The 27,686-nt window shown below is 36.8% G+C and overlaps 1 protein-coding gene and 1 non-coding gene across 3 annotated transcripts in view; both read left to right on the top strand.

Annotated features, from left to right (window-relative positions):
• Positions 1-4,409: 4,409 nt before the first annotated feature.
• LOC120105421 lies at positions 4,410-4,516 on the top strand. The gene has a single exon (XR_005507814.1). It is a non-coding gene; the product is annotated as a small nucleolar RNA R71 (small nucleolar RNA).
• Positions 4,517-13,876: 9,360 nt separating this feature from the next.
• The window catches only part of LOC103696973 (5'-3' exoribonuclease 4-like), a 38,016-nt gene continuing 24,206 nt past the window's right edge, over positions 13,877-27,686 (top strand). For both annotated transcript variants that reach the window (XM_039117854.1, XM_039117855.1), the window contains exons 1-6: positions 13,877-14,170; positions 26,563-26,665; positions 26,760-26,836; positions 26,914-27,105; positions 27,273-27,392; positions 27,479-27,541. In XM_039117854.1, coding sequence (XP_038973782.1) covers positions 13,964-14,170; positions 26,563-26,665; positions 26,760-26,836; positions 26,914-27,105; positions 27,273-27,392; positions 27,479-27,541 — 762 coding nt within the window. In that variant the 5' untranslated portion in view covers positions 13,877-13,963. The remainder of the gene's footprint in view (positions 14,171-26,562; positions 26,666-26,759; positions 26,837-26,913; positions 27,106-27,272; positions 27,393-27,478; positions 27,542-27,686) is intronic.

Consider the following 27,686-nt stretch of genomic DNA (forward strand, 5'->3'; position numbering starts at 1 on the left):
TTTTTATAAATTCGAGCATTCTCATATGCTTCATTCCTGATTTTCTCTAGTTCATTAAGTTGAAGTTTGCATAGTGAACTAGCCTTATCCATATCAAAATTAAATCTCTTAATAGCCCAGTAGGCTTTATGCTCCAATTCCACAGGCAAGTGACACGGTTTGCCAAAAATAAGACGGTACGGAGACATACCAATCGAACTTTTAAAAGCAGTACGATAAGCCCAAAGTGCATCAGTTAAACGTAAAGACCAATCTTTACGATTTGGGTTAACCAATTTTTTCAGAATATTCTTAATTGATCGATTGGATACTTCAACTTGTCCACTTGTTTGTGGATGATAAGGGGTGGCGACTTTATGGGTGATCCCATATTTTCGCATTAAAGCCTCAAAAGGCTTATTACAGAAGTGTGAACCCCCCATCACTGATGATGGCTCGAGGCATTCCAAATCTGGAAAGAATATTTTCTTTTAAAAATTTTAAAAAAGTTTTATGGTCATTATGCTTGCAAGGAATTGCCTCTATCCATTTGGAGATATAATCTATAGCTACTAAGATGTACAAATTTCCAAATGAAGAAGGAAATGGATCCATAAAATCTATTTCCCAACAATCGAATATTTCGATAATTAAAATTGGGTTGAGAGGCATCATATTCCTACGAGTTATCCCACCTAACTTTTGACAACGCTCGCAAGCTTTGCAAAAGTTATAGGAATCTTTGAACAAGGTGGGCCAATAGAAACCGCATTTTAAATTTTTGCAGCCGTTTTCTTAGTAGAAAAATGACCACCGCAAGCTTCAGAATGACAAAAGAAAATGACACTAATAAATTCATCATTAGGTACACATCTCCTAATAATTTGGTATGGGCAGTATTTGAAAAGATAAGGATCATCCCAGAAGAAATTTTTTATTTCGGTCAGAAATTTTCTTTTGTCCTGTTTATTTCAATGAATCGAGAGTTCACCCGTGACAAGAAAATTTGCAATGTCTGCAAACCAGGGTGACGACTGGATCTCAAAGAGTTGCTCATCAGGGAAAGTGTCTCTTATGGGTGAATTGTCTATGGAATCTGGAAGAGTGAGACGGGACAAGTGATCAGCTACTACGTTCTCTACCCCCTTTTTATCTCTTATTTCTAGAAAAAATTCTTGGAGCAGAAGGATCCACCTAAGCAAACGCGCCTTAGCATCCTTTTTTGAAAGAAGGTACTTAAGGGCAGTGTGGTCAGTGTAGATAATGATTTTGGATCCAATCAAGTAAGACCTAAATTTGTCTAGTGCAAATACTACGGCGAGTAGTTCCTTTTCCGTAGTGGTGTAATTCATTTGTGCACTATTTAAAGTCTTACTTGCATAGTAGATAACATAAGGTTTTCTTTCCTTTCTTTGCCCTAAAACTACCCCAACTGCATATTCACTAGCATCACACATAATTTCAAAAGGAAGCGACCAGTCGGGTGGTTGCATGATGGGAGCAGAGGTCAGCAAGCTTTTAAGTTTATCAAAAACTTTTTGACATTCTTCAGACCACGCAAATTGGATTTCCTTTTGAAGGAGATTACATAAGGGTTTAGATATTGAGCTAAAATCTTTAATGAATCTCCTATAAAATCCTGCATGACCCAAAAATGAGCGTATATCTTTGATAGTTTTTGGGTTGGGTAAGTTAGCAATTAAGTCAATTTTAGCCTTGTCTACTTCAATTCCTTCAGATGAAATGACGTGCCCGAGAACAATTCCCCTAGTTACCATGAAATGGCACTTTTCCCAGTTTAAGATTAGATTCTTCTCCTCACACCGAATTAAGACTAGCCTTAAATGGTCTACACAGTTTTCAAAAGAGGAGCCGAAAACCGAAAAATCATCCATAAAGACTTCCAAAAAGCGCTCAACCATGTCAGAGAAAATACTGGGCATGCATCTTTGGAAGGTTGCAGGAGCATTACATAACCCAAATGGCATTCTCTTGTAAGCAAAAGTGCCAAAAGGACATGTAAAAGTGGTCTTTTCCTGATCTTCAAGATCAATTGCAATTTGGTTGTAACCGGAATAGCCATCTAGGAAGCAATAAAATTTATGACCTGCCAACCTTTCTAAGATTTGATCAATAAAAGGTAGAGGAAAGTGATCCTTCCTAGTGACAGAATTAAGTTTTCTATAGTCAATGCATACACGCCAACTAGTGGGGACCCTAGTTGGAACTAATTCATTGTTGGCATTTTTGACTATAGTAACACCAGATTTTTTCGGGACCACTTGGGTTGGACTTACCCATTTACTATCTGAAATAGGGTAGATCATACCCGCATCCAGAAGTTTCAGAACTTCTGCCCTAACCACATCCTTCATGTTTGGGTTCAATCGACGTTGAGGTTGACAAGAAGGTTTAGCATCAGCTTCTAGGTGGATTCTATGAGTGCAAATTGAGGGACTAATTTCCTTGATATCAGCAATTGTCCACCCTATTGCTCCCTTATGTTCCTTGAGAATTTCTAACAATTTTAATTCTTGACTTTGTTCGAGTTTGGATGATATGATCACAGGAAAAGTCTCTTCTTGACCAAGATATGCGTACTTGAGCTCAGATGGCAAAGGTTTTAGCTCAAGTTTGGGTGCTTGAACACTAGATGGTAGAGGATTATTGTTGCGTGTGGGCAATTCTTCAAAACGAGATTTCCACCTATCTGTATCCAACAAAGGAGCTGAATCTAATATAGCACTGATTTCTCTAAAGTTTTGGTTGATATCTGTATTTCCGAAATGAGTTAGGCATGTTTCTAACGGATCAGAAGAAAGAGATGGGACAAGAGCATCTTCTATAATGGAGTCGATCAGATTAACTCCATGAATCTCATCATTTTCGTTGTCATTATCGGGTTGTTTGCAGATGTTAAATATATTAAAATCTATAGTCATATTCCCGAATGACATTTTCATTATTCCATTTCAACAGTTGATCAAAGCATTGAAAGTAGCTAGAAATGGGCGGCCTAAGATGACAGGTATTGGAGTGGTACAATTCATGACAGGCTGGGTATCTAATATTATGAAGTCGACCAGAAAATAGAATTTATCAATTTAGACAAGTACATCCTCGACTACTCCTCTTGGTATCTTTATAGATCGATCAGCAACTTGGAGAGTAACCTTGGTGGGTTTTAGTTCACCAAGTCCTAACTGTTCATAAACTGAATAGGACAGTAAGTTAACACTTGCACCTAAATTAAGAAGGGCTCGTTGTATCCTGAAGTTTCCTATGATGCAAGATATGGTAGGACAACCAGGATCTTTATGCTTAGGTGGGGTGTTGTGTTTGAGAATAGCACTCACCTGTTCAGTTAGAAAAGCTTTCTTTTGTACGTAAAGCTTTCGCTTTATGGTACAAAGATCTTTTAAAAATTTGGCATAAGATGGGATCTGCTTAATAGCATCTAATAAAGAAATGTTAATATTTACTTGTTTAAAGATATCCAGAATTTCTTGGTCAGGTATTTCCTTTTTAGCTGCAAGCAAGCGCTGAGGAAATGGAGCAACTATCTTGTGATGGGTATTGATTCATCTTGTTCATTATCATCTTCATCATTCTTTTCAATAGATTTTTCAGGTTTGTCATCCTTCGTTGGGATTTCTTTGTTAATTATTTTTTCGCTACGAAGGGTCGTGACAGACTTAACTTGTTCAAATTTAGGTTGGGATGAACTTGCTTCATGGACCTCATGTTAACCCTTTGGGTTAGATTGAGGTTGGGCTGGAAATGTCCTTTTTTCCCTAATATTGAGTTGAGCCTCAATTCTACCTACAGAATTTTTAAGTTCTTGGAGCGATTGCATTGTATTCTGATTTATCTGAGTCTGCCCTTGCATGAAAGTTTGCAAAGTATCTTCAAGGGATTTCCTATGTGGTGGCACATAAGGAGTAGGAACAGAATTTCCTTGAGATTCATTGGCAGTGGATCCTGGAAATGGTCTTTTATAAGTATTGATGAAATTTGCTTGATCATGCAACACTTCTTGAAAAGTAGGGATTGTAGGACAATCCTTGGTCACATGTGCATTACTCTCACAGATTCCACATATACTTTCAACAATAGTTTGTGCTTTTCCTATATTGGCCTTGCTTAATTCCATGGCTTCAACCTTTCTAGTCAGATTACCAATTTTTACATTGACATCATTATCATCTTTAATAAGATATATTCCTCCTTTTGCATTAGGTGCTATTTTAGATTTTTCATTTTTATCTGTTGTATCCCAAGCTTGTGCATTTTCTGCTAAAAGATCAAAATAATCCCAGGCTTCATTTGGTTCCTTACTCATGAATTCACCGTTACACATCATTTCTACAAATTGTCTCATATTGGAGGACAAACCATCATAAAAGAAACTAATGACCCTCCAAATTTCATATCCATGATGTGGGCAAGCAAGCAGGAGGTCCTTAAATCTTTCCCAACACTGAAAAAATGTTTCTCCATCTTTTTGTGCGAAGTTCATGATATTTCTTCTAAGTGTGTTTGTTTTATGTGTTGGGAAGAATTTCTTTAAAAATTCTCTTATCATTTCTTACCAGGTAGCTATGGTCCTAGGCCTTAAGGAGTGTAACCATGACTTAGCTTTTTCCTTTAAAGAAAAAGGAAATAACTTAAGCTTAACTACCTCTACAGTGACATCATTGAAATGAAGTGTTGAACACACTTCATCAAATTCTTTCAGGTGCAAATAGGGACTTTCAGAATCAAGTCCGTGAAACTTTAGGAGTAATTGGATTATTCCTGGTTTCATGTCAAAAGTTCCCGCAGCAGTAGGAATAACCATACAGGATGGGGTACTAGTCCTAGTGGGTTGTAGATAATCACGAAGCGTTCTAATAGGTAAGTCATCTTAAAATTCATTATCTCCCTGATTACTACCATTATCTCCATTTGATTATTTGAATTTTGAACAATTAAATTTTTATCTCTTGATTCAACTCGAAATAATCTATTCGTTTTATCTCTCTCCCACAACAGCATATACTGAAATATCTATATTTTATTTTATTATTTTATTTATTTATTTATTATTATTTTGGGTTGGTACAAGTACCACCTAAAGAGATCTAAACAAACACTCTAAAAAATTTAATTAAAATTAAACATGCATTAAAACATCACCCAATAAGTTTTAATGTTTTTCTAAAAATTCTAGACAGCTCCTAACTGGTTTGAAGAGGACACCTAAGCCTCCAATCCGGTCTAGTAACTTTAGTCGACCAGGTAAACTCCCAGGTAAGTGGAGGGGTCACGATGCGTGTAGTAAAGGTCCCACTTAAAACCCACTTTTTTCGATCAGAAACTGTCTCCCTTCAATCACTTAGAGGGACAAAGCTTGCCTAGACATCGACCAGGCCACAAAGCGAAATTGGTGCAACTTTCAGTGGTCTTCATCCTATTGAGCTCGAATATCTTTAGGGGCCAACGTCTAGTTGATTTTAATTAGGCTTAGGATATTGATGCACTGGGATGATTTTTGGGCTAAGGACGAGTGATGAAATCTCGACCTTATCTTTTTAATGGGTTCAGCCCTTAGATTTTTTATGTAAATGCTTTATACTATATGCAACAATCAAGAAGATTTTTAACATTTTATGTCATGACATTAAATTGCATTTGAATAGTTGATCAAACAAACTAGCTAAATTTTTATTATTTATTTATTATTTTATTTTATTATTATTATTATTATTATTATTATTAACAAGAGTAAAATTTTAATCTAGGAATTATTTAAATAGGACTAGTACGAACAAAACAGGAAAATTAATTTAAACACTCACGGCCGGAGTTCGTTCACTCTGGGAATCCAAAAATGTGATCTTGATCTTTCTTGTTACTGATCCCGCTTTGTGTCGCCCTTGAATCTGAAAAGATTTGAAATATCAGTCGTGTTAAAAATAAAGAAAAATTGGAGAACTAGAAATTAAAGATTGAAATTTGCAGCCTTGTTCTCGTTCGCACGTTGCAAATCCCCGGCAACGGCGCCAAAAACTTGCTACGCTTTTAATCTTGCTCTTTTTAAAAGGGAAATTAAATGTAGAATACCCCAAGTATAGGGTGTAGCAAAGTAATATTCTCGATGAGTCCGAGATCGAATCCACAGGGATTTGACAGTGAACAAAAACTAAAGGCTAAATAATATTTGGATTGACAAAAATATAACTAAGGCATTAGGATTCAGCCTAGCACTTAATCATGCATTTCTTAAAATCACCTATTATCTCAGTTAGATCTGAGTAAAGACCTAACCGGAAAGTGGAGCGGTGAAAATACCAATTAATCGTTAATAAAATAGATTTAGTTTTATGGGCAGCATTACAGTAATTTTATTTTAAACTACAGGGATTTCTAAGTATCTGTTATACCCGGAAAAAATAACAAATCAAAAAAAATATATATAAGTTTGAAATAATTTCTATAGATTTACTGCACCATAAATTAAATCAAAAGCATTAAAATTCCATTGATGATTAAAGAAAATATATGAAGAAAATGCTAGGCTTTTCCCTAGCCTTAGCTAAAAAAGATTTAGCTATCCATATGAGATGCAAGCATTTTTATAAAAGGGATTAGCATAGAATAAATAAAATGAAGCATAAATCCCTTTTTTTTTCTTTTTCCTTTCTTCTCTTAAGAAAATAGAGGGCTCTGTTTTCTTTCTTTTTTTTCTTCTCTCTTCCGATGGTTCCCTGGCTTCCTCTCCTTCCCGAATGGCCTCCCTCCTCCTTTTCCTCCACCGGATGGGAAGATCGGAAAAGGAGATGCAGATGGTTGGTCTCTGTCCTTCCCTTCTCCCCTCCCTCGCTCGGTTAGCTTCCTTCCTCTTCCGTCGGTTGTGGCCTCCTCCTCTTCCGTCGGTGCTGGCCTTCTCCTCTTCCCGAATGGCCTCCCTGGATGCCTCCCCTCCCTTGCTTGCTCGGCTCCATCTTATAGCATGTTGAAGAAGCTGGAACGCTGCTAGGACGAACCGAACGGATGGGGAGCGTTGAACGTGGAGGCGACACGGGCTGATGGCTTGAATGCGGACGGTTTGGGACTCTTCGGTTGCTGGGATGCTTCCACTGTTGCTTGGAATGATCCGGTTGGGAGACAAGAAGCCATGCGGAAGGCTTGATGCCACAACGCTTGAGATGCCATGATGCTTGGGAGATCCATGGTCGATTGGGAAGATGAGATTGGAGGGAGTTGGATCGGCTGAATGGGAAGAAAATGTGAACCGTTGGGATGTTGAGAAGACTTCTCGGCTGGGATTTATTCGCTGGGAACGTTGCTTCACGAATGAAAGAAAGAGCCAGTTGGGAGTTTGGGAGATAGGAAGCCATGCGGCTGTTTGGAAGTTGAGAAGACTCATGGAACAAGTTGAGATTTAATTTCTGGAAATGAAATGAAGGACTTGGCTTGGGGATGATCCGGTTACTGGGATGCTTTTGCTACTGGGATGGTTCTGCTGGACCACGTGGATGGCCGTTGGGGTGTTGAATGTTGCAAATGAGCTTGGGAACGGATGTGGTCATGAACGTTGCGGATAGAAGCCACGCGCGGAGATGGGGAGCGTGGAACGCAGAGGCGACTCGGGCTGATGGGCGTTGAACGCGTGATACACACGGCTGGGGCAGGCTGAGACGTTGGATACTTTGTTGAGCTCGGGCTGCTGGGCGTTGGGCTTAAACTCAGCATTTTTGAGTCTCTTGGATTACTTGCACTCAAACATAAATAAAACATTAATTAATTAATTTTATTAATAAATATTAGCTATAATATTAATTAAAATGGTATGAAGATTGTACTTTTGTGCTCTCATCATCATCCACTATTACAAAGCCATACTTCTTGCCTCCTAAGTTATTGGTCCTAGTTGGTCCGAAAAGATCCATATGAAGCAATTCTAAAGGCCTAGAAGTTGATACATCATTCTATACTTGCATGTCCTAACTTACGATGCCATGACCAACTAGTTTCAGTATCTTTTGCATTTGTGACTACTAGACATTGACTACTTTTTACAAGTTCATCTAAGTTTATCATATAAACATTACCATACCTGTGTCCTACAAAAATAGTGTCATTATTTGTTGAATTTGCTATGGTGCACAGTGAGGCTTCAAAAGTGACTTTGAAATCTTTATCACACAATTGACTAATACTAATTAGATTGTGCTTCAATCTATCTACATACAAAATATTATCTATAAATACAGAAGGAGAGATCTGAATTTTACCAATACCAATGATTTGATCTTGGCCATTTTCACCGAAGGTTACAACTCCTCCTTCTTTTGACTCGAGGGTGATGAATTGATCCTTGTCCCCGGTTATGTGTCTCGAACAGCCACTATCAAGATACCAATTTCTTTTAGCTTGGTTGGCCGCAAGACATACCTGTATAAGAATCAACAAACTTTAGGTACCCAAGTCTTCTTGGGTCCTTCATGGTTAGTGTGAGTGAATCCTTTTGGAACCCAAATTTTCTTTATGTTGCTTTTCTTTGATATTTGTCTATGGTTGCATACATAAGATTTATGCCCAAGTTTACCACAATAGAAGCATGTAGGTTCATTAGACTCAACCTTGGTTGCTTTGACAAAAAAATTCTTCAAAAACTTTTGTTCCTTTTTAGCCCTAAATCCTAGCCCGGCTTTGTTAAAAATAGCTCTTTGACTATTTAGGATCATATCTAGTTTTTCAGAGCTGCAAGTGAACTTTTGAGTAATTGACTTATACTTATCTACTTTCTTTCTAAGATTTTGATTCTCTTTTAGCAGTTCTTCATTTTGTTTGACCTTCTCTTGTTATTCTAATTCCAGTATTTTCATTTCATTGGTTAAAGATTGTTTTTCTTCATTGTATTTTTCTGATAGTTCATTTAGAGTTTTGTTTTCAGTTCTCAACTCTTTATTTTTCATGCCAATCTTCTTGTAATCACTAACTAATTCAATGAAGGCTTCATATAGTTCATCGAATGTGAAATTAGGTGATGTATTAGAGCTTACCTCATTGTCTTGAGCCATAAGACAAATGTTGGCTACTTCTTGGGGTTCTTCTTCTTCAGATGAGGATTCGTCGCTATCTCCCCACATTGCAACAAATGCCTTCTTCTTTTTCTTTTGCGATTTCTTCAAAAACGGACAATCTAACCTGAAATGTCCGGGTCTCTTACACTCATAGCACACTAAGAGATCTTTTCCTTTATCCTTATCCTTTTCTATCTGATTCCTTTTGAAGTTCATCTTCCTTCTTCTCATAAACTTACTGAATTTTTTTACAAGGAGGGCAATATCATCATCCTCATTCTCATCTTCTCCTTCATCACTACTCTCATTGCATTCCTTTTGGCTAGAGGCCTTAAATGCTATTTCTTTTTTCTTCTGATCCTCATCCTCAAGATGTTGGTTCATGGTGAGTTCATGTGTCATCAGTGACCCAAGAAGTTTTTCTAGAGAAAAGATGTTGAGGTCCTTGGCTTCTTGTATTGCGGCGGTCACTTTGGCTTCCCAAGAACGTGGTAGTGAGCGAAGAATCTTCCTAACAAGATCACTGTTAGAGTACATTTTTATAAGACTTTTCAGTCCATTAATGATATCAGTAAATCTAGTAAACATGGAAGTGATATTTTCAGAAGGTTCCATTTTAAATAGTTCGTATTTATGCACTAACATATTAAGTTTTTGATTCCTTGACTTGATTTGTACCTTCATGAGTGATTTCAAGTCTATCCCAAATCTCCTTAGCAGAGTTACATGTAGATACTCGATTGAATTCATTTGCATCTAAGGCACAATAAAGCACATTCATAGCCTTAGCATTTAGTTGTGCCTTTCTCCTATCATTTTTATCCCAGTCTTCTTCGAGTTTGGGAATTAATATGTTATCAACAATGTGTGTGAAAATGTGAGGTCCATTTATAATAATGCTCCAAACATCATAGTCTTGAGCTTGAATGAATATTCTCATTCTTGCATTTCAATAGATATAGTTTGTTCCATTGAATAAGGGTGGCCTATTGGTTGACTGCCCTTCATTTGAGGTTAATCCAAAGTGGGTTGCCATTGAATCTTTTGCTCTAGAAGGGACTTAGACACAGCCACTAAAGAGCACCTGCTCTGATACCACTTGTTGCCCAGTAGGCAGCCCAATAGGGGGGTGAATTGGTGCTTAATTAAAAATGAGGAAATTCAATTTGTGCTTTATCTAATGTGTTAGTTGACGATATGAATACACTTGAGACAATAGAAGGACAAAGCACAAAGACACAGAATTTATAGTGGTTCGGAGCTACCCTTGCTTCTACATCCACTTCCTAAGTTTCACTTGATATTTTCACTATAATTCTAGAATTACAGCACAGTTGTTTTATAAGCTCACAACCTAACTTGTTATTTCTACGAGATCACAACGAACTCGGTTGGTTCTCACAAGCTCACCAACTGGAACCAATCCGACTATTTTCACGGGCTCACAATCCAACCCAGTTGGTTTTTCTGGATTACCAACTAGAACCTATCCCCTTCTGATTCAATCCCTTGATTGAATCAGACACTCAAATAAGAGAATGAATGTATGAGTACAAGCTTCTAAAAAAGCAGATAAAAACAGTTTAAATGAGTAAGGAAAAGAGAAGCTTCTCAGATGATTTTAGCCGATCGAGATGTTGCTTCTCCTCTTCTGGATCCTTTTCCAGATCAACCAGTAATGTAGGATCCTTCTATTATGGCTCTAGTGTGGAGAAAGAATGGATTCTTGATGAAGACTTGCTTTCTCCTAATTTTTCTTTGAATATCCCTTGAGCCTTTATTTCAAAATGATTTGCTTTTCCTCTCTGTTTGGATTTTTCGTTCTTTTTTTTGTTTCCCTTTGAATGGGTCTTTTTATAGCTTAGTTTTGAAAAAACTAGACTAACGTTATATGCAAAAACTAGCCGTTCTGCCACGCCTGTCATTACTGACAAAAAGGTCCGTTGAAGCTGGAGACGTCTCGCCCATCCAGGAGTCGGCTCGACCAAAGTAGAAGACGTCTCGTATGAGTTTGGGGTCGGCTCTTGCTGGGAATCCTTCTGTCGGGTTATCGATCAATTTTTGTTGGAGTCGGCTCGAGTGGTTCGGGAGTCGTCTCGCATCTTTGTCCGTTGAAAACAAACTTTCTGTCTTTGTCTGAGAGAGACGTTCCGTACTTAGTGAAGAGGCGACTCGTGCTTCCTCCATGGGATAGGAGACGACTTGCGCTTTACTTGAGTCGACTCGCGCTGTGCGGCTTGAAATACTCTTTCTATCTTCCTAAGAGAGTCGTCTCGTGCTTTATCTGAAGAATGGGAGACGGCTCGCACTTGACTCGAGTCGACTCGCGCTTTGCGATCGGGATTACTTCTTTCTGTCTTTTTGAGAGAGTCGACTCGCGCTTTCTGGAGACGGCTCGAAGGTGTGCCAATATCCTATGCTTGTGCCGGAGTCGACTCGAACTTCCTAGAAGTCGACTCGAACTCTGAAAAATGCTTGAATGGTTTCAATGCTTGTTTCTAAGATCCATGAACCATTTCTAAGTTATCCTTTTGAGGTTGTAGCATCGTTATTCTGAAGATACTTGTTTAAAAACGTTAGTCCAACAAGGAATACACTCATAATGTTTTGGCACATCAAAACCAAGTTAGGAATTGGTCAATTACTCAGCACTCTTTCAAGCCACACAGCGCGAGTCGACTCGAGTCAAGTGCGAGCCGTCTTGTGCTTTATCTGAAGAATGAGAGATGGCTCGCGCTTGACTCGGGTCGACTCGCGCTTTGCGATCGGGATTACTTCTTTCTATCTTTCTGAGAGAGTCGACTCGCGCTTTCTGGAGACGGCTCGAAGGTGTGCCAATATCCTATGTTTGTGCCGGAGTCGACTTAAACTTTCTGGGAGTCAACTCGAACTCTGAAAAATGCTTGAATGGTTTCAACGCTTGTTTCTAAGATCCATGAACCATTTCTAAGTTATCCTTTTGAGGTTGTAGCGTCGTTATCCTGAAGATACTTGTTTAAAAACGTTAGTCCAACAAGGAATACACTCAAAATGTTTTGGCACATCAAAACCAAGTTAGGAATTGGTCAATTACTCAGCAGAAATTGCACTACTTTGAAAGTTTGATGACTTGATTGCAATTTGCAACGAATTGAAGTATAGGATAAAAACGAAAACCTCCAAAATGTTTGGAGCTTTTGACATAATTAAGCCAAATAAGTATATTCTCTAAAAATTACTTAATGAGCAATAATGCTTCCATTATGTCTTTTGGGGTATAAAATTTGAAATAGACTATCTTAATTATCTTTATATTATTTTGAAACTTCTGAATTTCACAAGACTGTTGAGGGTATAGGTAAGTTAAGTTAAGATCATATGCTTTATAGTCTAGAATTAGGATTTGATCTAACTTATTTAATTCTTCTATCGGATTATTACATATTCTTAAAGGTTGTCATACATATAAGGAGTTAGATCTGGGATTTTGAAATGTTTGCTACTGAGACTACTTTGATTTGTATAAGATTATATATATCCTCATTAAAATATATGTCCTCCTTTAGCATCCAAGCCTAACATTATTTTCTACTTTGTGTAGATGTTGGACTAAGTATTATCAATTATAAGACTAAAATAAACCCCCATTTGGTATAAAACAACCCTTTTTGAAGTGTTTAGTTTGATCTCTTTTTTGAATATAGCCAAAGAGCATAATTGGTATCTAATGAAATACCTTTTACCCTACTTCTGAACTTGGTGATTGATATGCAAACTTTCTTTATTTGTAATACTAAGGAATGATATTTCCTTGCAGTAATTTCGAGTAAAGGAAGTGCAATAGAACGAATATGTGTTCTATGTTTGCTAAAGTTTGAGAGAAAGGAGGAGATTCTAATTTTAAGAAGCAACACCTCTGATTTTCCTCGCGGCCTTGCATTTTAATTATAGTTTGGACTTCGATATCAATAAGGAAAAAGAATGGGGAATGAATAACAACAGGAAAGAAACAAAGAAAAAGAAGGAATTCCTAGTTATCTAAATTGAAATATAAGAATGCAAATTGAATATCTAAAGATTCTTATGATGTTAAAAATAATTTTAATTCAACTTAGTTATATTCATTGGGTTTGGAAATAGGTTGACCCCACTTATGCCCACTCAAGGTAAACAGTGTAGTTAAATCGAATCAAAGTGAGTCCAAAATACATATGCTAGCTTTCTTTTATCATTTTGTACTCCAAAATAAATTACTTCACCATGCAAAATGGAGTGGCTTATTCTACATTAAGTGGAAAAATAGCTGTAGTTATATTTCATGATATATTTATCCTCAAAAAATATTTTCTAGCATTTGTAGGGTTAAAGTGGAATCAGTTGGGTAAAAATATCTTATTCAAAGTCTAATAATCAGTGCAATCATGAATTATAGTTTGCTTTTCTTACATATTATATTGGGTTAATGTTTTATTTGTGCTACCATGATCACCTAGAAGATGGAGCGAAAGTTTGTTTAATTTCAAATTGAAGTAGCTGTATATATTCATGTCCAACGAGCAATATTTTCTTAAACTAAGGATACATATGACTAATCTCTTAGGAAGACTAATCGCTATGTATGCATGCAAATATGGTTAATGCACTAAATAATTGTTTATAGATACATACTAAAGAATTCATCACGTCCATCGTATGTGCAACATACTAGTATAAATTTTTGAAAATATATATTTTTAAAATCAAACCAGCCAGCTGTGCCTTTTATCTGCAGCCAATGGCGGCCGCGCAGGGCTCCACCAGACCGCTGTAAATTCTGGGCCCGTTTTGAAATCGCTCGACTCGTGTTTATTGTTCTTATCATCGTCCGTCCGTCTCTTCTGCCGCGGACCCGAGAGAGAGAGAGAGAGAGAGAAAGAGAGAGAGAGGGAGGTGCCATGGGAGTCCCGGCCTTCTATAGATGGCTTGCCGATCGATACCCTCTCGCGATCTCGGACGTGATCGAGGAGGAGCCCGCTGAGGTTGAGGGCGCCGTCGTCCTCTCCATCGATCTCACCAAACCTAACCCTAACGGTGTCGAATTCGACAATCTTTACCTCGACATGAACGGCATCATCCATCCCTGCTTCCACCCTGAAGGAAGGGTATGCTTTCGCCGTCGATTGTACTGGTCTCCGTTTATTTTTCCCTCTTTTTATCATTTTGGTGTTCTTTTCATGCTTCCTACGGAGAGAAATAGTATAAATAATCGTTTCTGATAATTGATGCGCAGAACATGGTGTGTATAGGATGTTTCTGTGCTCTTTATGGTTGTTTCTAAGCCTCTGTATCAATTGAATGCATGTTTTATGGATAGTAGCTGGAAAATTATGGCTTTTGGTGTTTCTTAATTTCCACGAATTGTGGATTTTAACTCTACCGGTGCTGAAAAGCAACTGTGATATTTTCACTTGGAAGTTGATTTATAATGTTGTTTCTTTCTGTTAGTTTAGTTAGCATACCAGAGGACTGGAAATGTGATAGACATTAGATGGGAGACCTTTTTCCAATTGATTTTGGTGGAGAATCTTCAATTTATTTATAAATGATCACTTCTTGATTTTCCTGTAAGGGATGGATGATATGTCAATGCAAGTCTGTTTTATGCAAACTGTCCTCCTTGTTTTCATTCTGCGCAATTCTGTCATCTTTTTTCATCCTTGCTTAATACCATCTATAAAGCACTCTAATCATTAGAATAATCTATTAGGCCTTGAGGTCTCTTCTAGCATATGCTTTTTTAAACTCTTATAGTTTCAAATATTATCTTGAATCCATCCCGTTATTCTTGACTTCCTAGCACTATGTACGGTTAATAGCCAGACTGGTGAAACAGTACTGGCATTGTCCAGGTTTTTCAGTGAAGAAATCTATTACCAAACAACTGCAAAAAAGCACCTGTTTTGTTTTTAATTCAAGCTCTAGTTTTATATTGAGTATCATCTTGTTTGCATTGCCGAAACCTTTTCAGCTAAGTCTTATAGACTGGACAATCAGATGAATTTTAAAAGTTTTTCTTTACTTCACTCTATACTTTGTGGCTTTCACCACATTTCTATGTGATAGGCATAACAAAAATAAATATCATGGGACATCCATAGTACAGCCGACTGTCACTTTGACCTCATTTTCATTTTCATCACTGCCATTATTTGCATACCATTTACTTTGAGTAAATTTTAAGACTTCATTTCATAATTCACATAGGCCTCTTCTCAGATACTTGCCCATTGTTACTTCAATTTTCTCCAGAAAAATTCAGAACTCATATATCTAAGGCTGAAATGGGGCAACATGTGCATTTCATTGGTTTCAACTTGACCAGGCTTTTACGTTCTCCATATAAATCTTTGATATGTACAATGCCTGTGATGTATCATAAATTACTTATTCTATGTATTAGTTTTATCTTATTACCTATTTTATAAAAACCAAGGCCTAACTTATCATGTACCATGCTGATACCAGAAAATCATAAGATATATACATACACACACACACACGTACGTACATACATATATGTGTGTGCGTGCGTATATATACACACACACATGGACATATATACATATGTATGTATATATACATATATATATATACACACACACATATATATGTATATTTATGTATCAATATATATTTATATATATGTATATATACGTATATATACATGTATATATAGTTGTATATACTTATTCTTTTCAAAGTATTTTTTTTCATTAATATCTATGTATAGGATCATTGCTTCTATTGATTTGATACGAATACGTTAAACAAAATCTAAAGCACCGAATGATTATATTTTATCTCCTTTCCTTATCCTGGATTTCATTTCTGTTTTTCTTAATTGATTTGATTCAATCCATTGAGTTGCAAGTATACGTATAACGACTCTTATCATTCTATACAAAAAAAATTCAAAACTTTTTTCTTGTTCTATACCGACTGACCCTCTTAGAAAAAAAATAAAAGTAATCAAGTTATTTCATTAGAGTTAGAATGCAAAAAAGAATCATTCCATTTTAGACCGATCTCGAGTACTAAAGAAAGATCACATAGTAGAGTAGTCAGCCTTACTGTCATGGTCACAACATGTTGTTGATATTGATTGAGTTGGAGGGAGTCAGAGACTACCACGAAATTCATCCATAAACTGTCACTTTGGTGACCTTCATCACGATAGTTTCCATTTCGCTGTCATCTCATCTCCAGTGGGGGGCCTGAAGAGTAGAAAGCTTACTTAAATAACGTAAAAATATTATAGTTATATTATACTTTTTTTTTGTTTGATATGAAGTCATTATTGACAGTCCCAGTCTGAAAGAAAGAATCATTGAAGCTGGATCATAGAAAAGATGAAATATGCATACATGGTTTCTTTTTTTTTTTTTCTAACTTCTCTTTCAACCGCCAAATCTTACTTATGAATTAAGAATTCAGGTCAATTGGGTCTCAATTATTCAAATAAAGCTTGTCTCATGAACAAATAAATGAGTTGTATTATAACTACGTTTATAAATATGTGTCTAATATTTGATATTCTTTTTAATTTTTAATTTTAATATTTTTTATTATCTAATATATGTACACAATATAGATATGTTTTTTATTCCAGTTTCTTTTTCCAGTAAGTAATCAATAGCTAAAAAGAAAATAAAAAATATATTAATTTAGTATTACTAATATTAATTTAATAATATGAATATTAAGTAATAATATTAAGATTAAGTATTAATATAATATTAGAAATTAATAATAAGCAATAATATAATAAAGCCTCTTTCTAGAACAACCACTCATGAGCCTTCTAGTGCTAAAAACTAAGGTTGAGGAGCTCCATGCTCAAAAAAGAGTGTAAGACAAGCGGATATACATCACCCTTATTATATTAAGTTATAGGAAGCACTTAATAAAGCAGGCACTCTTTTGTTAGTTATGCATAGCAGAATTAAAGAAAGATCTGTTATCGGCATCAGATTGGAGCCAGAATCTCACTTTTTTTTTGACTGACAACGGTCGAACTATATATGGCACGTACCAAGTCCAGACTGAACTACATCCACCTCTTATCCTCTTGTTGAGACCATTGTGCCTTTTGAACCCATGTACCCACACATACAAACATATATATGTATATACATACGTATACATACATATATGTATATACATACATATACACACATATATGTGTGTATATATGTGTGTATATATATATATATGCATATTATATACACACACATATATATACATATATGTGCATATATGTACATGTATGTATGTATGTATGTATGTATATTATGTACACACATATATGTACATATATGTACATGCATGTATGTATCTATAATATATACATATCTCTATATATATATATGCATATTATGTACACACATATATGTACATATATGTACATGTATGTATGTATATATAATATATACATATCTATATATACATAGACATACACATATATATGTATATACATACATTTACATATATGTATATATATATGTATGTATATACATAGATCTATGTACGTATATGTATGTACGTATACATATCCATTTATGGGTATGTATATATATCCATATATGGGTGTATATATATATACATTCATATACATACACATGGATGTACATATGTGTATGTTTACGTATATATACATATACATAAGTATGTGTGTGTATACGAATGTGTATGTATACATACATATACATATGTATATGTACGTATACATACGCGTATTTATATGTATATAAACATATGCATATGTGTTTGTGTTTGTATATGTATATGTATATATGATATATATGCAAGTACATATATATATGTATATGTGTGTATATATGTATATGTATATATATGTTTATATACATATGTACATATATATATTTATGTGTGTGTGTATGTATATATATACGGATATATATATATGTATATGTATACGGATATATATGCATATATATATATATATATGCATATGTCTATATATATGTTCAAGGTTTGTCTATATATGCATGTCTGCAAAAACTACACCTACTGGTATACCTAGTGATACTATTCTACACTGTAACTATACTTCATATGTTTGATCTGTACAAAACAAGCACCTATGCATGATGTGATTAGTATTGGATATTGACTATCCATTACTTCGAGCATTACCTTATGTCTTGAGGTTGTAAAAAGTTTCTTGTCCTAGTCATTTTCTTTGTTAAATTTTCTTTCAGTATTACCTTGAGGATGATAGTGTTATTTCGATGATTAACACAACCATTGAGGGAATATCTAATTAAATACTACAAGTTAACATGATACATCATTACTGAGTTCGTCACTCTCGGTACATTAGAAGAATGAGATCAAGATGTATTTCAATGATTAATAATGAGATAAAATTTGCAATAGAAAAGGGATAGTGAATTCTAAATTCTAATTTGGCAAAGTTTCAAGTGAAACGTACTATTAAGGGGACAATAGTAATTTTCATTGTTAAGAGTATGTAGCACTACCATGGCATACATTCAAAATTGCTTGAAGTATATTTCATTGATTATATGGATGAATCTAACCTTAAGTTGCAGCAAAGTGTGGAATGAGTCGATCCCAAGATTGGTGGAGTCGACCCCGACACATCATGGAACCATCAGGCACACTTCTGCGAAAATGGCACGGATGAACAGTAGTGGAGTCGACCCCAAGCTTGCTTGAGTCGACCCCGTCTTCAAGCCTCAAGAAAACAAGTCTCTGGAATTTACTGAGAGGGCCGACCCCAACCTTCCTTGAGTCGACCCCAGATGGAGTCGACCCCAAGAATGCTTGAGTCGACCCCAATTGAACATGAGTTGACCCCAAGGCTGTGTCGTTCAATACTGTCTCTCTGGAATCCCTGAGAGGGTCGACCCCAATGGAACTTGAGTCGACCCCACTGTACCTTGAGTCGACCCCAAAAAGTGTTGAGTCGACCCCAGTGAAAAACGGTTGAAATGTAAGGTTCTGTGTTTCCTGAGAGGGTCGACCTCAATGAAGCAGGAGTCGACCCCAGTGAAAGTTGGATCGACCCCAGTGAAAGTTGAGTCGACCCCAAGTCTGATGAACAGTGGTTTGAGTCGACCCCAGAAAAGTTTGGATCGACCCCAGCACGGGCAGAAGCATAACGGCTAGTTCTGCAGAAATACTTTTTGTCCTTCCAACAGTAAGTAACGGCTAGTTTTTGAAATCTAACCAATGGAAGGTATCCAATGGATGAGGAAAACTATTTAAAGTGACACTATTCATCAGAGAAAACATCCTTTTGCAAAATATCAAAGCTTACACAAGAAAGACAAGAGCCCTAATTTTCTTCATCCAAGTGCTTCACTCAAAGAGTCAAAAGAAAGTGGTTGAGCAGATTCTAAGGGACATTAAGAGCTCCATCAACCCTTGAAGAGTGAAACAATCTTGACAAAGAAGAGAGAAGTCTCATCAAGCGATAACTATATTCTAAACTCTTCTTTGTAGCTTATAATTGTTATATTTGCTCATCTAGAAGTTTCAACTTTCTTCTTCTTTTTAATCATCTTGTAAAAGGTTTGTTGGTGAGCCCGTAAAATCAACGGTGTAGGTTTGTTGGTGAACCCGTAAAACCAATTGTGAAGGTTTGTTGGTGAGCCCGTAAAACCAACATAGGTTCTTGGTGATCCCGGAAAACCAAAGTGTAAAGATTTTTGGATTGTGAGCCCGGAAAATAATCCAACTGTAATCCGCGGGATTATAGTGAATTCCCAAGGGGTCGCTTGGGGAGTGGACGTAGGTGCTTAGGAGAGCACCGAACCACTATACTTCTTGTGTGTTTGCATTGTGTATTGTTTTAATTTCACTCACTCATCAATTGACTCAATTAAGATAGTAAAAATTTAGAGAAACCAATTCATCCCCCCTCTTGGCTTGTCACCTTGGGCAACAAGTGGTATCAGAGCAAGGTGGGAAGAAGTATGGACTAGTTATAGTAGATGATTTTTCAATATATAAATGGGTTTCATTTCTTGCACATAAGAATGAAGCATTTTCAGCATTCTTGAAATATTATAAAAATATCATAACTGAAAAGAAGCTTACCTTAATAGCAATTCGAAGTGATCATGGAATTGAATTTGAAGATCAACACTTTGAAGAATTTTGTAATGAAAATGGTATCTCACATCAATTTTCAGCACCTAGAACGCCTCAACAAAATGGGGTTGTTGAAAGGAAAAATAGGACCTTGGCAGAAATGGCACGCACAATGTTGTGCGAGTCAAATCTTCCAAAGTACTTTTGGGCTGAAGCTATACGTACTGCTTGCCATATTCTAAATCGGATTTTAATACGACCTATAACCAAGAAAACTCCTTATGAACTTTGGAAGAATAAGAAACCAACTGCTAAATATCTTAGAGTATTTGGATGTAGATGTTTTATTTTAAACAATGGCAAGGAGGATCTAAGTAAATTTGATGCCAAGTCAGATGAAGGTATCTTCTTAGGATACTCTACATCTAGCAGGGCATACAGAGTATTCAACAAAAGAACTCTTGTAGTTGAAGAGTCAATTAATATAATTTTTGATGAGTCTGATAGTGAGTCTCCTAGGAGAGAAAATACTCTTGATGATGATGCAGTAATTATTGACTTTGAAAAATTGAATCTCAAGACTTGCCAAAGGAATGGAGGTATGCACATGGACACCCTAAAGACTTAATCATTGGTGATCCATCTCAAGGGGTAAGAACTCGATCCTCTCTTAGAAATTTAAATGACTATCTTGCTTTTGTTTCACAAATAGAACCTAAGACTTATAAAGAAGCTGAAAAAGACATAAATTGGATAAATGCTATGCAAGAAGAATTAAATCAATTCAAAAGAAGTAATGTATGGACATTAACTGAGAGACCAAAGCATAACTCTGTAATTGGAACAAAATGGATCTTTAGAAATAAATTAGATAAAAATGAGGTAGTCATAAGAAATAAAGCTAGACTTGTAGCTAAGGGATACAATCAAGAAGAAGGAATAGATTTTGAGGAAACATTTGCTCCCGTGGCCAGATTAGAAGCTATTAGATTACTTCTAGCTTTTGCACGCTTCATGGATTTCAAATTGTATCAAATGGATGTAAAAAGTGCCTTCTTAAACGGTTTTATAGAAGAAGAAGTATATGTAGAGCAACCTCCTGGTTTTGAGAATCATGAATTGCCAAATCATGTGTTTAGATTACATAAGGCATTATATGGATTGAAACAAGTACCTAGGGCTTGGTATGATCGACTAAGCAAATTTCTACTGAATAATGATTTTAGTAGAGGAAATGTAGATAAAACACTTTTTCTCAAAAGAAAAGACAAAAACCTACTAGTAGTACAAATATACGTAGATGACATAATTTTTGGTGCCACTAATGATAATCTTTGCAAAGAGTTTGCTAAATTAATGCAAGGAGAATTCGAGATGAGTATGATGGGAGAACTAAATTTCTTTCTCGGATTACAAATCAAGCAAACTAAGGAAGGTATCTTTATTCATCAAACTAAATACACAAAGGAAATATTAAAGAAGTTTGGGAATGAAAATCACAAGGGAATAGGCACCCCAATGAATCCCACTAGTAAGCTAGACAAAGATGAAAAAGGGAAAAGTATAGATATAAAGCTTTATAGAGGATTAATTGGATCTTTGCTTTACCTTACTGCTAGTAGGCCAGACATAGTGTTTAGTGTGGGAATATGTGCTAGATACCAATCAGATCCTAAGGAGTCACATCTAAGTGCTGTCAAAAGAATCTTTAGATATTTGAGAGTAACCACAAACATAGGTTTATGGTACTCTAGAGACTCCTATCTAGATTTACTTGAATATTCTGATGCAGATTTTGCTGGTTGCCAATTAGATAGGAAGAGCACTAGTGGAACATGTCAATTTTTAGAAAATAACTTAGTATCATGGTTTAGCAAAAAGCAGAATTCGGTAGCATTGTCAATGGCTGAGGCCGAATATATAGCTGCCGGGAGTTGCTGTGCTCAAGTACTATGGCTCAAGCAACAACTAGAGGACTATGGAATTAAACTAGACAACATTTCTATAAAGTGTGATAATACTAGTGCCATTAACCTTACTAAAAATCTGGTTCAGCACTCTAAAGCCAAACACATTGAAATAAGATATCATTTCATTAGAGATCATGTGCAAAATGGGAACATATGGATTGAGCATGTATGTACTGAGAAACAATTAGCTGACATATTCACAAAACCTTTAAGTGAAGATATATTTTGCATGCTTAGAAGGAAATTAGGCATATATGATCCTTTTGATTAAGGAGATATAAAAGGAACAAGTTGTCTCATGATACTCTCCTCCCATTTCGAAAAATCCATGAAACATTAGTCAAACTAGTCATCTATAGATTCCTTACTCATGTATCATTGTCCTATAAAGAATTTGTAAGGATTGGAGGAAAGGAAGAATTTTTAAAAAGAAAGGAAGAGAAAGAAAATTTTCTGAACTGGGGCCAACCCCAGCCAGAATGGGGTCGACCCCACGTTGAGTCGACCCAAGAAAAATCTGGGGTCGACCCAACGGCGGGATCCTGTTTTTAAAGAGGGATCCGTGAGCTATTCTAGGGCACTGTTTCATCTTGTCCTCTTCATAAAACCCTACTTCCCACTTTCCAATCTCTTCCAATCATCTCCAAACAGTGCTAGATTGCTTCTCTAAGCCGTTAGATCAAGACCTAAGGAAGGATTTGGTGAAAATGGGACCCAAGCGAGCCGTTGCTAAGAGATCCGGAAGAGTCTCATGCCCAACCATTATAGATAGACATGCTAGAGATTCATCTACAGTTCCCCCACAAGGTGAGACACGTATTGAGCCTCCTCCACCTCTTTCCCCTTCAGTTCAACTTGCTAAATATGCGGGGAGACCGGTAACCACGGGGAGAAGGATTCACTCCGAATTTTTGGATCAAGAAGGGTTCCGGTTGGGGGATTGGATCCGAAGACAAGGATGGGAGTATCTTTGCTCCCTAGATTTGGTGACCTACCCGGGCTTGGTTCGTGAGTTCTATGCCTTCCTAAAAGTTGGAATGGGAGGGCTTGTGTCTGAGGTCCGAGGTGTACGGATTAGGGTTTCAGAAGAAAGTTTGAGTGAGTTGCTCCATCTTCCCTGCGAAGGTGCAACTCCAGAAAGGTCGGAAAGCAAGTTGAGAGCTCTACAGTTGATCTTTGAGAACGATGATTTTGACTATTTCGAGAATGTGATAGCGAGCTCCCTATCAGCTGAGATGAGGCTGTTGCACAACTTCATAGGTCGGATTTTGTTTCCGAAAAGTGGGAGATTTGATCATATATCTGAGAGAGATTTGGTCATTATGGAGCACGTTATTCAGGACATTCCCTTGAACCTCCCAGCTATGATGATCAGGCAGATGAGAGAGGCTATATGCAAGTCGAGAGTCTCCCTGCCCTATGGTATGATGCTCACCCTGGTCTTCCGACAGCATGACATATCAGTGGAGGAAAAGATCTCCAGGCATCTATTATTTATCAACACTTACACTGCACGGTTCCTAGTTCGCATGGGTTATGAGAAGGTGAACGGGCAGTGGGTGCGTGGAGGAGCAGGGATACATGCACCAGAGGGTGATGCACCAGAGGTTGGAGACCCCATCCCTGAGGCTGAGGTACCTGAGAATCATCCTACGGCACCTTCAGAGGCTGGCCCATCGTCATCCGTACCCACGGGGTGCACAGAGGAGTTTTGGAGTAGGATGACTGAGCTTGTGTCAGCTCAGGTGAGGACTCTCTCTGACGGATTGACGGGCATGATGGACATTATGACTGCTGAGATTAGCGATCTCAGAGAGCAGGTAGGAGCATTACGGAGAGAGAGAGGCTCATGGTCCATCTGTGCCCCGAGCAGCTGAGTCGGAGGTTTCGGCACAGAGTCATCCAGCTCAGCGAGGTCCACGCCAGACTCAATTCCATCAGGCTCGACCTCTTCTCGGAGAAGTACTTTTTGTCCTCCCAACAGTAAGTAACGGCTAGTTTTTGAAATCTAAACAATGAGGGGTGTCCAATGGATGAGGAAAACTATTTAAAGTGATACTATTCATCAGAGAAAACATCCTTTTGCAAAATATCAAAGCTTACACAAGAAAGACAAGAGCCCTAATTTTCTTCATCCAAGTGCTTCACTCAAAGAGTCAAAAGAAAGTGGTTGAGCAGATTCTAAGGAATATTAAGAGCTCCATCAACCCTTGAAGAGTGAAGCAATCTTGACAAAGAAGAGAGAAGTCTCATCAAGCGATAACTATATTTTAAACTCTTCTTTGTAGCTTATAATTGTTATATTTGCTCATTTAGGAGTTTCAACTTTCTTTTTCTTAATCACCTTGTAAAAGGTTTGTTGGTGAGCCCGTAAAACCAACGGTGTAGGTTTGTTGGTGAACCCGTAAAACCAATTGTGAAGGTTTGTTGGTGAGCCCGTAAAACCAACATAGGTTCTTGGTGATCCCGGAAAACCAAAGTGTAAAGGTTTTTGGATTGTGAGCCCGGAAAACAATCCAACTGTAATCCGCGGGATTATAGTGAATTCCCAAGGGGTCGCTTGGGGAGTGGACGTAGGTGCTTAGGAGAGCACTGAACCACTATACTTCTTGTGTGTTTGCATTGTGTATTGTTTTAATTTCATTCACTCATCAATTGACTCAATTAAGATAGTAAAAATTTAGAGAAACCATTTCCCCCCCCCCCCCTTCTGGCTTGTCACCTTGGGCAGCAGTACTTGTATGGGGTCTAGTACTGAGACATATATATCTATATATATATGTATATCTATATATACATCTGTATATGTATATATACATGTATATCTATATATACATATGCATATGTATATATACATGTATATATACATATGCATATGTATATATACATGTATATATACATATGCATATGTATATATCCATGTATATATACATATGCATATATGTATACATGTATGTGTATACACACATATGTATATAATATATATATATATATATCTGTATATATACATCTATGTATATATGTACGTATGTAGGTATATACATGTACATACTTATTGTATTGCTTAGTAGACACTTGCATTGAATGATACACAAGATTGTGAAACATATACTTATTCTAGATTATACGCCAGGGTTTGATGGGAAAAGGATGACCACGATACTCCTAGATAAGTCTACTTTTGAAAATTTGTTTATTTACTAAATCAAATTGGACGGTAAAGTTGTTTAGGGTTCACTAGGATGTGGAGGAAGAATATATCATATCCATAACTGTCCAACCCTGTCATAACTATCTAGGGTCGTCCTTACGGATCCTCATGCGCCACACATTCCTATTGAGGGCTACCTCAGTGATGCCCTAGCATTTAAAAGTATCAAAATTAGATCAATTTCACAGTTTTTCACACTTTTTATGTTTGATTGTGAGCCTGACATCAATCTACCACTTTTTTGATCGAGGCTTGGGATGGGCATTGGCAGTATTTTATAGGAAACATATGCCACTAGAAACTAGAGGAATGAAGTTATTCTTCAGGTAATTTTATCGGGAATTCTACTCCAACTTGTTGAAGGGAATGGGAGAGGTCTGGTGACTTTGTTATGATGTGAGATTGGCTGGATAAACTTTTTGCCTTCTGGAAAGGAGATATTTCTTTCTCGTGGTGAAATGAATGAACAGATACTACTGCAGATGCATCTGATCACCGTCTCACTTGAATTTTTTTCTGTTTGCTTTTAGTAAGTGCAGAAATAGGTGAGGTAATCCTGGTTGTGCTAGTGTGACTTTGTTGTGATGTGAGATGGGCTGCATAAACTTTTTGCCCTGCTGGAAAGGTGATATTTCATTCTTGCTGTTACATGAATGAATAGATACCACTGCAGATGAATCTGATTACCGTTTCACAAGAAGTTTTTTCTGTCTGTTTTCAGTAGGCACAGAAATAGGCCAGGTAATCCTGATTGTGGTAGGAGAATTCCATTTTCAATTGCTTTACTTTGAGACTAAATGCAAAGATAAGCTAAAAATCATGAATCAGATTCCTACTTAACCTTTGTGGGAAGTGATTTAGCGAAAACAAATTCTGAAATCACGAACAAAAAAATTTCGTCCACATGAAAGGCATCTGAAATGACCGAGGCTTCTCTTTTTAGTCTATCTTTGACATTCTTTCTTAGAACAATGCTCTGTACTTTGTTGATGGGAATCAGAGAATCGCTGATTATACACCGCCCAATCTTCAGTTATAGTTGATGACGTTAACAGCCATTATTTAGAGTATTTGATCCAGTGGACCAGTGGATCAATAAGCTGTCAATAAGGCTAGCATCCTGGAAAACATCTTGTGCGTAAAAGGATCCCTCTACAATTTTGTAAATTGTTTGTAGATTCTTTCAATATATATATTTTTTAAATGCTGAATATAATTCTTTCCTGTGCAGCCTTTGCCTGCCACGTATGATGATGTTTTCAAGTCTATAATTGACTATATTGATCATCTTTTTCGTCTGGTTCGACCTAGAAAGCTGTTGTATATGGCAATAGGTGAGTTTCAGGAAATCTGATGTCCTGTTATTAAACTCAGTTGCCTTGGATGGTAGGACTGCATAATCATGTACAGCTATCATGAATTTTGCAGACGGTGTTGCACCCAGGGCTAAAATGAATCAGCAGCGATCTCGACGTTTTAGAGCTGCAAAAGATGCGGCTGATGCGGTATGGCTACTTTCAATGAAAAACATTGGAGCAGTTGCCTTCAACATATTTAAGCAACAAGCTAATGTGTTTCTCAGGAAGCTGAAGAGGAGAGATTGAGAAAGGAATTTGAGGCTGAAGGAAGAAATTTGACTCACAAGGAGAGACCTGAAACATCTGACTTAAATGTCATAACTCCAGGGACTCAGTTCATGGCGGCACTTTCAGTTGCACTTCAATATTACATACATTTGAGATTGAATCACACTCCTGGATGGCAGTCTATTAAGGTGTTGACCTGAATTCTGTCAAACATCTGATGTTTGACTTAGGATCATACTGGTTCCTTTCTCAGCGATGTAATCGCTGCTGGTTTTATTTCGTCAGTCGCTCTGGTTTTCAGGATACTTCTATGTAAATGTATTCATGGAGCTATGCATTGGATGATTTATTGAAGGTTATCTTGTCCGATGCGAACGTTCCTGGAGAGGGTGAACATAAGATCATGTCATACATTCGCTTACAAAGAAATCTTCCTGGTTTTGATCCAAACACCCATCACTGTCTTTATGGTTTGGTTAGTATATTGCTAATATCTATTTTTGTCATTCCAACTTTCTTTTCTATTCCCTTTTTCCTCTAAATGGCTTTGCGATTGTGCAGGATGCAGATCTAATTATGCTTTCTTTGGCTACCCATGAGGTCCACTTCTCAATTTTACGAGAGGTCAGTCATATTTCGCCTGTAATTTTCTATGCACTATTTAGGTATCCCCATATGCACTAGTGCACATGCATGCATGTCTTTGTGAGTATGTGTGTGTGTATTGCAATGCATCATATTTAAACATTGATATCTATATCATTTTGAC

The sequence above is a fragment of the Phoenix dactylifera genome, unplaced genomic scaffold (genome assembly GCF_009389715.1).
Source record: "Phoenix dactylifera cultivar Barhee BC4 unplaced genomic scaffold, palm_55x_up_171113_PBpolish2nd_filt_p 000281F, whole genome shotgun sequence".
NCBI classification, from domain to species: Eukaryota; Viridiplantae; Streptophyta; class Magnoliopsida; order Arecales; family Arecaceae; genus Phoenix; species Phoenix dactylifera.